This window comes from Anomaloglossus baeobatrachus, chromosome 1, assembly GCF_048569485.1.
Source record: "Anomaloglossus baeobatrachus isolate aAnoBae1 chromosome 1, aAnoBae1.hap1, whole genome shotgun sequence".
Lineage (NCBI taxonomy): Eukaryota > Metazoa > Chordata > Amphibia > Anura > Aromobatidae > Anomaloglossus > Anomaloglossus baeobatrachus.
This window is the reverse complement of record NC_134353.1, coordinates 507,747,762-507,760,074: the sequence shown is the minus strand read 5'-3', so window position 1 is coordinate 507,760,074 and position 12,313 is coordinate 507,747,762. Positions and strand designations below refer to the sequence as shown.

At 49.5% G+C, this 12,313-nt stretch overlaps 1 protein-coding gene across 1 annotated transcript in view; it reads right to left on the bottom strand.

Moving 5' to 3' along the window:
• Nucleotides 1–12,313, bottom strand: part of SHOC1 (shortage in chiasmata 1) — a 525,180-nt gene that overhangs the window by 222,800 nt on the left and 290,067 nt on the right. The window contains exon 14 of the mRNA XM_075348066.1: nt 10,694–10,813. Coding sequence (XP_075204181.1) covers nt 10,694–10,813 — 120 coding nt within the window. The remainder of the gene's footprint in view (nt 1–10,693; nt 10,814–12,313) is intronic.

Genomic DNA, 12,313 nt, shown 5'->3' with positions numbered 1-12,313 from the left:
CCCTGGCTGACCCAGGGGAAGAAAAGTCCTCTGAGAGCCATGACTTGTTCATCTTGGTTCTTTTAGAGACACAGCGAGGGGACTCCAACCACAGTCTCCCTCGTTTCCACTCACTGGGCCACACACACCCCACTTGACTGGCATCGGTTGAGCTCCCTTTTGAAAAAGAAAAAGATGCTTTGCATGAAGCACTCTCAAAAATACGCGTGCCTTTCCCGTCCCCTGGCTGACCCAGGGGAAGAAAAGTCCTCTGAGAGCCATGACTTGTTCATCTTGGTTCTTTTAGAGACACAGCGAGGGGACTCCAACCACAGTCTCCCTGGTTGCCACTCACTGGGCCACACACACCCCACTTGACTGGCATCGGTTGAGCTCCCTTTTGAAAAAGAAAAAGATGCTTTGCATGAAGCACTCTCAAAAATACGCGTGCCTTTCCCGTCCCCTGGCTGACCCAGGGGAAGAAAAGTCCTCTGAGAGCCATGTCCACATTGTCAGTGGACAGACACGTGTGCTTATCTGCCAGCAGACCCACAGCAGCACTGAAGACAGGTTCCGAGAGAACGCTGGCTGCAGGACACGACAAGATCCCCAAGACGTACGTGGCGAGCTCAGGCAATTTATCAAGATTGGAAGCCAAGAATGAGCAGGGCTCAAGTTGCACATTAATGGAATCGATGTTTCCTTGCATATACTCATATATCTGTGTGTCCTCCTCTTTTTCCTTGTCCAGCTCTTTTGTTTTCGCATGAGTATATGTCCTTGTCACTTTCCCATGTGTTGTGAGTTGTTTGTGACCTTTTGGACACCTTTGAGGGTGTTTTCTAGGTGTTTTTCTGTGTTTGTGATTGCCTGCCATTGTTTCCTATGCAGTTCGAGTTCGGTTCGTCGAACGTTCGACGAACCGAACTCGAACGGGAGGTCCGTTCGGCGAACCAACCTCGAGCCGAACCGCGACCGGTTCGCTCATCTCTAGTCCTAACGTAACCCTTTCTTGTATTAGGATGTGAATTAACATCCTGGGAAGAGGTGATACTTGTGTATGTGGGGGCGCTCAGGAACTAAGCTCCCTCCATATGTGATAGATGCTATTTTACATAGCCGTGGCTGTTAACCATTTATATGCTGATGTCGATCTCTGACAGTGACATTTAAATGGAGCAGATGCCAGTGACCACACACATTGGCTCCCCCATGCTTCCCATTACTCGATTGCAGAGAATCAAAATACACTATAAGGCTATGTGTCCACGTTGCTTTTTACCTGCTTTTTACCTGCTTTTTTGCTGCTTTTTCAACTGCAGCGTTTAATGGCAAAATAGATGTGCTCTGCTTTTCAAGCAAAGTCTATGGGAATTTGGGTTTCTTGTGCCCACTATGCAGTTCAAACTGCAGCCTTTTTCTAGCAGAAATTTGGTCAAAAACTCTGCTTTGCAGTTCAAAACGCAAATGGCAAAAACAATTGACATGTCAATTGTTTTTGCCATTTGGGTTTTGCACTGCAAAGCTGAGTTTTTGTCCAAAGTTCTGCCACAAAAAGGCTGCAGTTTGAACTGCATAGTGGGCACAAGAAACCCAAATTCCCATAGACTTTGCTTGAAAAGCAGAGCACATCTATTTTGCCATTAAACGCTGCAGTTGAAAAAGCAGCAAAAAAGCAGGTAAAAAGCAGGTAAAAAGCAACGTGGACACATAGCCTGAAACATCCAGTCCCCTGTGTGAAATAGTTTCTTGACCAGGACTGTTGAAAAGACTGATTTTACTTAGTTGACTGACGCAGAAAAAACAAGCTGTTTTGTAATTGAACTTGGGTCCCAATTCATTTGTATTTTTTTGTCACTTTTCTTTTTGTTGTTTTTTTGCACCAAAGTTTTTGGCACACGTGAATCATGATATTTATGCAAGATAAAATACAAGCATTTTTATCTGTCTTTGACCCATTTTTCAACTTTTTAGTGTGAAAAGCCACACCTTTTACAAAATAGTAAAATTGTTTTGAGAAATATTAATTTCGCATTTAAGACATTTAGAAAAACCACATTGAGGTAAAAATTAGAAAACGAAACAACAAAAGACAACTTCTAAAAATGGCACAAATCTTTGAGTAATTTGTCGCAGATCAAATGATCACTATTTGAGAGCTATTCATGACCAAAAATTGGTAAAAATGCAATCATGAATATGGTCCTTAGACTCTAACTGGTCTGTCCCAATCATGAGAGTCGATAAAAAAGTAAATATACATTTATTGTTCTACACAATACACTGTATGCAGAATTATTAGGAAAATGAGTATTTTGATCACATGATACTTTTTATACATGTTGTCCTACTCCAAGCTGTATAGGCTTGAGAGCCAACTACCAGTTAAGTAAATCAGGTGATGTGCATCTCTGTAATGAGGAGGGGTGTGGTGTAATGACATCAACACCCTATATAAGGTGTGCTTAATTATTAGGAAACTTCCTTTCCTTTGGCAAAATGGGTCAGAAGAGAGATTTGACGGGCTCTGAAAAGTCCAAAATTGTGAGATGTCTTGCAGAGGGTTGCAGCAGTCTTGAAATTGCCAAAGTTTTGAAGCATGATCACTGAACAATCAAGCGTTTCATGGCAAATAGCCAACAGGGTCGCAAGAAGCATGTTGGGTAAAAAAGGTGCAAAATAACTGCCCATGAATTGAGGAAAATCAGGCGTGAAGCTGCCAAGATGCCATTTGCCACCAGTTTGGCCATATTTCAGAGCTGCAATGTTACTGGAATATTAAAAAGCATGAGGTGTGCCATACTCAAGGACTTGGCCAAGGTAAGGAAGGCTGAAAACTGACCACCTTTGAACAAGAAACATAAAATAAAACGTCAAGACTGGGCCAAGAAATATCTTAAGACTGATTTTTCAAAGGTTTTATGCACTGATGAAATGAGAGTGACTCTTGATGGGCCAGATGGATGGGCCAGAGGCTGGATCAGTAAAGGGCAGAGAGCTCCACTCCGACTCAGACGCCAGCAAGGTGGAGATGAGGTACTGGTATGGGCTGTTATCATCAAAGATGAACTTGTGAGACCTCTTCGGGTTGAGGATGGAGTGAAACTCAACTCCCAGACCTTCTGCCAGTTTCTGGAAGACAACTTCTTCAAGCAGTGGTACAGGAAGAAGTCGGTATCGTTCAAGAAAAACATGATTTTCATGCAGGACAATGCTCCATCACATGCATCCAACTACTCCACAGTGTGGCTTGCCAGTAAAGGTCTAAAAGATGAAAAAATAATGACATGGCTCCCTTGTTCACCTGATCTGAATCTCATAGAGAACCTGTGATCCCTCATAAAATGTGAGAGCTACAGGGAGGAAAAACAGTACACCTCTCGGAACAGTGTCTGGGAGGCTATGGTGGCTGCTGCACGCAATGTTGATCGTAAACAGATCAAACAACTGACAGAATCTATGGATGGTAGGCTGTTGAGTGTCATCAGAAAGAAAGGTGGCGATATTGGTCACTAATTTTTTTAAGTTTTGTTATTGCATCTCAGAAATGTTTATTTCTAAATTTTGTGCAGTTATATTAGTTTACCTGGTGAAAATAAACAAGTGAGATGGGAATATATTTTGTTTTTATTAAGTTACGTACAAACTAATAGTTACCTGCAAAAACAGATATCCTCCTAAGATAGCCAAATCTAAAAAAACCCCACTCCAACTTCCTAAAATATTAAGCTTTGATATTTATGAGTCTTTTGGGTTGATTGAGAACATAGTTGTTGATCAATAATAAAAAAAATCCTCTAAAATACAACTTGCCTAATAATTCTGCACACGGTGTATATGTATACATCTAGCAGAGTTGAATTTGTTATGTATCTTTCATGCAATTAACTGAACTAAAATAATACAAATGTGTCACCTGGAGCCATAGGCAAAAGCATAGGTATCAGACAAATGATCCATTAAAGGGAAACTGTCACTATGAAAATACCATCCAATCTGCAGGCATCATGTTATAGATCAGGGTGAGCTGAGCAGATTGCTATCTAGTTTTGTGAGAAAAGACTCAGTATAATCTGTATTTTAATCATTGCTCTTCCTGGAATTTTATTACTGTATAAGTGTGCATACACAGATAGCTGACAATCACTGATAGGACTGCCCACTGGACTATTCCATTGAGAATTCCTATCAGTGATTGATAGCCATTACTGTATGAGTGCATACAAACATGACTGTTAAGCACTGATAGGACAACCCACAAAGGAACAGGGGTTTAAATTAATTACAACAAAGATTACTACCAAATATTTCTCATAAAATATACAGTATATAAAACTTTTTCTGGCATATTGTCACGCTCCCCGGGTCCCGACGTCGTTTCTCACTCACCGCTCCTATCCCCGGGTCTCCTGCCTCCAGCCACACGTCCTCCTCGGCACCGCTCCCTGCTCTGGCCTCCGGCACCCGGGCGTCACGCATGTGCATTAGGGTGCGCGCGCGGTCACTGACTTCCTCTTAAAGGCCCTGCACTCCCTAAACAGGATATTACATCGGTCAGGTATATCAGGAGCTCCCTGCCTGGAGGGCGTCGCCTGTTCGTCAAGTTCTGCAAGCTAGGAGTCCAGGTCCCCATGTGCCTTGCCTGTGCTAACTCTGTCTCTTTCGTAGAGTCTGCTCTGCCCCCGTAACCGGCTCCTGAATCCGGGTTTGCCAAGAGGTCCTCCGGTGTCCGTCAGCGGGGAATCCCACCACCGTTACATCTGCCTGTGCCTGTCTGTGATCCCCGGCTTCACCCGGCTGCCTCCCCGTCACATCCAGCTAACCCGGATCCCGTCTGAGCTTCCTAACCAGCACCCGTACTGGACTCCCTTAATTGTCTCCAAGAACTCTGTGGCTCTAAAGACTCCGTTCTACCCGTTCCCTGAGGGACGCTATCCCGGTCCCGCTAGTACTCCGGCTACCGTGTACCTAGGCCCTCTGGTGGGGTGACCGGACAGTCCCTGTATAGGGGTTAGCTCCAGGTTGCCTCACTGGGGGAGTCTGGTGCACGGCCCAGAGGATCCACCATCACCCGGACCTAACAGAACGAACAGGCCATGGATCCCGCCGAAGCACTAGCATCCAAACTGGCCGGATTGCAGCAGGAGCTGGTACGTCATGAAGGTCAACATACGGGATTGGGTCTCTCGCTGACGTACCGCGTTCGATGAACCCGGACGTGCTTCTTCATCCGCCTCATCCCTCCTCAGGCTACGGCAAGGAACTTTGACAGTAGGTCAGTATGCCATCCGGTTACGCACGCTGGCATCTGAGTTGGGGTGGAACAATGAAGCCTTGACTGCCGCCTTCTGGGAGGGGCTTACCGGTCGTATCAAGGACGAGCTGGCCGGTCGAGACGTCCCCTCCACCTTGGACTCCCTGATCGCCCTCGCAACCCGGATAGACCTCCGCTTTCAAGAAAGTTCTAAGGAAATGTCCCGCGAGCGGCGCCCTGTAAGGCACTCCGCTTCTCCACAGAAGCCTATCCTCTCCTCATCCGGGCTCTCTGGCTCCTCCATCCATGAGCCCATGGAGTCCATGCAAGTGGACCGGCTACGGTCCTCCGAGCAGCGTCGAGCGGAACGAGCCGCCAAGGGTCTCTGCTTCTATTGTGGAGACGGCGCACACCAGGTGCGTGCCTGCCCAGCGAAACCGGGAAACTCCAAAGCCTAGGGTTGGTAGGAGAGGCCACCCTAGGTACTGGGAAGCTCTCTGACCCAGTGACATGGACTGTATAGGTGACAACAGGAGAAACCCGCTTCACGGCAGAGGCATATCTCGACTCCGGGGCAGCGGGTAACTTCATCCACCAGGCCACAGTTGACAAGTACCAGTTACCTGTCACCCCGCTGCAGACACCGCTTGTGATAGCCTCTGTGGATGGGAAACCCCTCTCTGATTCCGTCCTGTTCGTCACTAAACCTGTGAAACTGCGTATCGGTGCGCTACACACCGAAGAAATCGCCTTCTATGTTCTACCACGCATGTCTCATCCGCTTCTGCTGGGTTTACCCTGGTTACGGGTACATGAACCTACGGTCAGCTGGCGTACTGGAGAAATCATCCGCTGGGGCCCGTCTTGTCATTAGAACTGCCTCCAGTCAGTCCAGCCCGTCCGTCGTCCTCTGGCCCTGGACTCCTTACCTGGACTTCCTCCAGCCTATTGGTCCTTCGCAGATGTGTTCGATAAAAAGGAGTCGGAGGTATTGCCTCCACATCGACCCTACGACTGTGCCATTGACCTTCTGCCGGGAACCACACCCCCTCGGGGACGGATATACCCTTTGTCCCCTGCTGAGACCTGGGCCATGTCTGAATACATCACCGAGAACCTGGCACGGGGTTCATTCGCAGGTCCTCGTCCCCGGCTGGTGCGGGCTTCTTCTTCGTCAAGAAACAAGAAGGCGACCTACGGCCCTGTATCGATTACCGGGGACTAAACCAGATCACAGTGAAAAACAAATACCCCCTGTCTCTCATCCCTGAACTCTTCGATCGGCTCCGGGGAGCCCGTATATTCACCAAATTGGATCTCCGTGGGGCTTACAACCTGGTTCGCATACGCTCCGGGGACGAGTGGAAGACCGCCTTCAACACCCGGGACAGGCACTATGAATATTGCGTGATGCCCTTCGGCCTTTGCAATGCTCCGGCAGTCTTCCAGGAGCTGGTGAACGACGTGTTCAGGGACCTCCTCTATGTCTGTGTAGTCGTATACCTGGACGACATCTTAATCTACTCCCCAGACCTACGTACCCACAGAGAGCACGTGCAAATCGTGCTACAGAGGCTGAGGAAGAATCGCTTATATGCCAAACACGAGAAGTGTGTGTTCGAACAATCATCCCTCCCCTCTTTGGGCTATGTAATATCGGACACCGGACTGCAGATGGATCCCGGGAAGGTCTCTGCTATCCTCGACTGGCCTCCTCCTTCGGGACTAAAAGCCATCCAACGTTTCCTCGGTTTTGCTAACTACTATCGCCAGTTCGTCCCTCACTTCTCGACCCTAACTGCTCCGCTCTCCGCCCTGACCAAGAAGGGGGTCAATCCGAAGGCTTGGACACCCGAGGCCGAAGCCGCCTTCTGCTCTCTGAAACGGTCCTTTGCTTCTTCTCCCGTCCTTCACCGTCCTGAGTTGAACCGCCAATTCACCCTGGAGGTTGACGCCTCCTCCGCAGGGGCAGGAGCCGTACTTATGCAGAAATCCGCCAACGGGAAGATGGTCACCTGCGGCTTCTTTTCCAAGGTCTTCTCAGCCCCAGAACGCAATTATACCATTGGTGATCGAGAGCTCCTGGCCGTTAAGATGGCGTTGGAGGAATGGCGATATCTCCTGGAGGGAGCGGTTTACCCGGTGATCATCTATACTGACCACAAAAACCTGGAGTATATACGCTCCGCTCAAAGGCTGAATCCGCGCCAAGCACGTTGGTCTCTCTTCTTCGCCAGGTTTGATTTTCAGCTACACTATCGGCCTGCGGACAAGAACGTGCAGGCAGATGCCCTGTCTCGGTCCTTTGTTTCGGTAGACCAAGAGGAGGAGCCAAGCCAGCCCATCATCTGTCCTAGCAAGGTCATCCCGGTGGCTTCCGTCTCCCTGGCACAGATCCCTCCTGGGAAGACGTACGTCACGGAGACCGACCGACTCAAGGTCCTCCAATGGGGACACTCCTCGAAAATGGCCGGACACGCCGGCCAGAAGAAAACCTGGGGCGTCATCGCCCGTCACTATTGGTGGCCGTCTCTTCGTACGGATGTCACCGCCTTCGTCTCTGCATGTTCCTCCTGTGCCCGGAACAAGACGCCTAAGCACCTGCCCTTTGGTCCTCTTCTCTCTCTGCCGACTCCTTCCATTCCATGGCAACACATAGCCATGGACTTTGTCACGGACTTGCCCTTGTCCTCCGGTCATACGGTCATCTGGGTCGTGGTGGACCGATTCTCGAAAATGGCTCATTTTGTTCCTATGGCCGGATTGCCCTCTGCTCAAGAGCTTGCGGATGCCTTCATACAGCACATCTTCTGGCTGCATGGCTTTCCTGCCCATATCGTGTCCGACAGAGGAACCCAATTCACCTCACGCTTCTGGAGGGCTCTCTGTGAACACCTGGGGGTATCTCTGGACTTTTCCTCTGCCTACCACCCTCAGTCAAACGGACAAGTGGAACGAGTCAACCAGATCATGACCACCTTCCTTCGTCACTACGTCAATGTCCACCAGGACAACTGGTCCACGCTCCTTCCTTGGGCTGAATTCTCTCATAACCACCAGGTCAGCGAATCCTCCTCCAGTTCTCCCTTCCATGTTGTCTATGGTCTTCAGCCTTCTGTGCCGTTACCAGTCTCTCCAGCTTCCGATGTACCTGCAGCAGATGCCCTGGCCAGAGACTTCTCCGCTATATGGGCCTCAGTCAAGACCTCCCTGGGACATGCTGCTGCACGAATGAAGAAACATGCGGACAAGAGACGTCTTGATCATCCTTGCTTCTCTCCTGGGGACTTGGTCTGGCTTGCCTCCAAGTACGTCCGACTCAAGATTCCTTCGTACAAGCTGGGTCCGCGGTACATCGGTCCCTTCAAGGTCCTCAGGAAGATCAACGAGGTGTCCTACAAGTTGCAGCTACCGCCCTCCATGCGGATACCCAACTCCTTCCATGTGTCCTTGCTGAAACCTGTTGTCCTCGGTTCCTTCTCCTCTGATGCCTGTCCTCCTCCTCCCATAGCCGATGATGACATCTATGCGGTAAGAGATATCGTGGCCATGAAGACCGTCAGGGGACGGCAGTACTTCCTGGTCGATTGGGCAGGTTATGGTCCCGAGGATAGGTCCTGGGAACCCCGGAAGAATGTGGGTACTCCTCTGATTTGTGCCTTTCTGTCCCGGTTGCGGGGAGGGGGGCCTGGGGGGGGTACTGTCACGCTCCCCGGGTCCCGACGTCGTTTCTCACTCACCGCTCCTGTCCCCGGGTCTCCTGCCTCCAGCCACACGTCCTCCTCGGCACCGCTCCCTGCTCTGGCCTCCGGCACCCGGGCGTCACGCATGTGCATTAGGGCGCGCGCGCGGTCACTGACTTCCTCTTAAAGGCCCTGCACTCCCTAAACAGGATATTACATCAGTCAGGGTCAGGTATATCAGGAGCTCCCTGCCTGGAGGGCGTCGCCTGTTCGTCAAGTTCTGCAAGCTAGGAGTCCAGGTCCCCATGTGCCTTGCCTGTGCTAACTCTGTCTCTTTCGTAGAGTCTGCTCTGCCCCCGTAACCGGCTCCTGAATCCGGGTTTGCCAAGAGGTCCTCCGGTGTCCGTCAGCGGGGAATCCCACCACCGTTACATCTGCCTGTGCCTGTCTGTGATCCCCGGCTTCACCCGGCTGCCTCCCAGTCACATCCAGCTAACCCGGATCCCGTCTGAGCTTCCTAACCAGCACCCGTACCGGACTCCCTTAATTGTCTCCAAGAACTCTGTGGCTCTAAAGACTCCGTTCTACCCGTTCCCTGAGGGACGCTATCCCGGTCCCGCTAGTGCTCCGGCTACCGTGTACCTAGGCCCTCTGGTGGGGTGACCGGACAGTCCCTGTATAGGGGTTAGCTCCAGGTTGCCTCACTGGGGGAGTCTGGTGCACGGCCCAGAGGATCCACCATCACCCGGACCTAACACATATTATTCATCCCTATTGATAGTAATTGTGTACAGTGTCTTATATTATTGTGTGTGATCTGTTATATCAGTTGTTCCCCTTTTTCCATGTCTCTTTAATTGAGGGATATTCCCAAAAATATGTTTATTGTCCCCCTCTATCAATGTTAAGAGCTTCCTTTGTTCTATAAGATGATGCCGGTGTAACATCCATGCTGACAGACTCACTCGCTCTTGCTCCCCTCCCCCGGCAAGGACGTCGGTTTCCTCACCTGACCAGGCGTCCTACAGCTGTGGTCCAGTCCCCCTTCCATGCTGCTGCCTCCCAGAGCATCTGTATACCTTGCAGAATTCCACCCTCTGCCCGTAGGGCACATCCATGGTTACGCCCCCTTTCTTAAAGGGTCAGCGCCCTCCTAACCTGGAAGTACCTCCCAGGTAAGCTGGGAGGTCGCAGGTACTTAAGGTACCTCTGCCCTATCAGTGGTGCTGGGGCAACGAGTCTAATACGTTACTAGTTCTCAGGTCCCCTAGCACTGTGCTGCTGCTGTTAAATTGTGCTAGTTCTGTTGCTGATACCTGTTTGCATTCCAGTGTGCTATTGCCGTCACCCCTAACCTGCCACTGCTGCGAGCAGCTACACTGGCCACCTACCACGATATCCACTGCCACAAAGTATCGTCTCCTGCAGCCGATAAGTATCCACGTCGGACACTACTGCTCTATCATCCATCCATCTATCTATCTATCCCCGACGGAATCTCGACACCTGCTGCTGCCGCAACCTGTTGCCAGAGACTGTCGCTCCCGTACCCCTGGGGCCAGCCAATACAGCACCCGTCACCATTAGAGGCTCTAAAGAAGACCTGGTGTAGGTTCGTAGTCAAGCCCCTTTGGGTTTTCTGGTGGGCCAGTGGGTTCACTAACATCTCTGCTGGCCCCGCGAGCATAACAGCAGATTAGACTGTAATTTCATGGTGACAGTTTCCCTTTAAGCACTGCTGTATTTCTATATACTATATAAAGATGCAATTTCATACTTGAAGGTGTAACATGGAGGATCTGGAACTTGGCACACTCTCCAGGAATGGCTTTGGAAATGACTTTGTAAAACGCAACATTTTCCTTGCTTGCAGATTTGCTCTTTCTTTTATCACTGGCTTCAATTAAAGGAAAAAACAATAAGCATATGATGCAGTTATGCAATAAAAAAATAAATATTAATAATGCAAAAATCATGCTGTCTGATCAGCATCTTGACATGCCACACCTGTGAGGTGGATGGATTATCTTGGAAAGGAGAAGTGATCACTAACACAGATTCAGGCCCCTTTCACACGTCAGTGATTCTGGTACGTTTGTGCTTTTTTTTTAAACGTACCAGAATCAGGAGACACGGAGACAAGTCAGTTTTTTTCGGGCATCACTGATGACCCACGGACCACACTATGGTGTGATCCGTGTGTGATCAGTGAAACACGTACCATAAAATCACAGACATATAAATATTTTCAACTTACCTTGCCTGCGATTCGCTCTGGAGCCTCCGCTCTCGGCAGCTTCTGCCTGGCTCATGTATATTCATGTGGAGCAGGAAAACCCGACCAGGAAGTAGCTGCTGAGATCGGTGGGTGGACGCTGCAGAGCCAGAGACTTCAGCATCATGGACAGCACGAACGAAGGCAGGTGAGTAATGTCCATATGCAATCATGGATCACGGATTGCACATGGACAACCCACGTGTGCCGTGAATCACGGAACACGGAGGGACATGTGTGTGTTTTACACGTCAGTGAAGAACGTCTGTGTTTTTCACTGACGTGTGAAACGGGCCTTAGACAAATTTGTGAACAATATTTGAGGACAAAAGGCCTTTTGTGTACATAGAAAAAGTCTCAGATCTTTAAGTTCAGCTCATGGAAAATGGAACCAAAAAGAAAAGTATTGTGTTTATAGTTTATTGTGATACAGTATATCACAAAAGTAAGTACACCCCATCACATTTTTGTAAATATGTTATTATATCTTTTCTTTGGACAACACTGAAGATATGACACTTTGATACAATGTAAAGTAGTCAGTATACAGCTTGTATAAAGCCCGCTTTACACATTGCAATTTCGCATACGATTTCGTATGCGATTTGCAACGCCCCCATCATATGTGTAGCACGTTCAATTTGTTGAACGTGCCGCACATACGAGTAACCCCCGTCACACGTACTTACCCGTCCATACGACCTCGCTGTGGGCGGCGAACGTCCACTTCCTGGAGTGGGAGGGACGTTCGGCGTCACAGCGACGTCACACGGCAGCCGGCCAATAGAAGCGGAGGGGCGGAGATAAGTGGGACGTAAACATCCCGCCCACCTCCTTCCTTCCGCATTGTGGGCCGGGAGCCACAGGACGCTGGTAAGATCTGTTCATCGTTCCCGGGGTGTCACACACTGCAATGTGTGCTACCCCGGGTACGATGAACAATCTAACGTGCAATTCTAGAGACAGGTACGATGTGTATGCGATGAACGTTTTAACGTTCAATCGCAATCGCACGTACCTGTCACACACTGCAATGTACTTACAATGCCGGATGTGCGTCACTTACGACGTGACCCCGCCGACACATTGTAAGATACATTACAGCGTGTAAAGTGGGCTTAA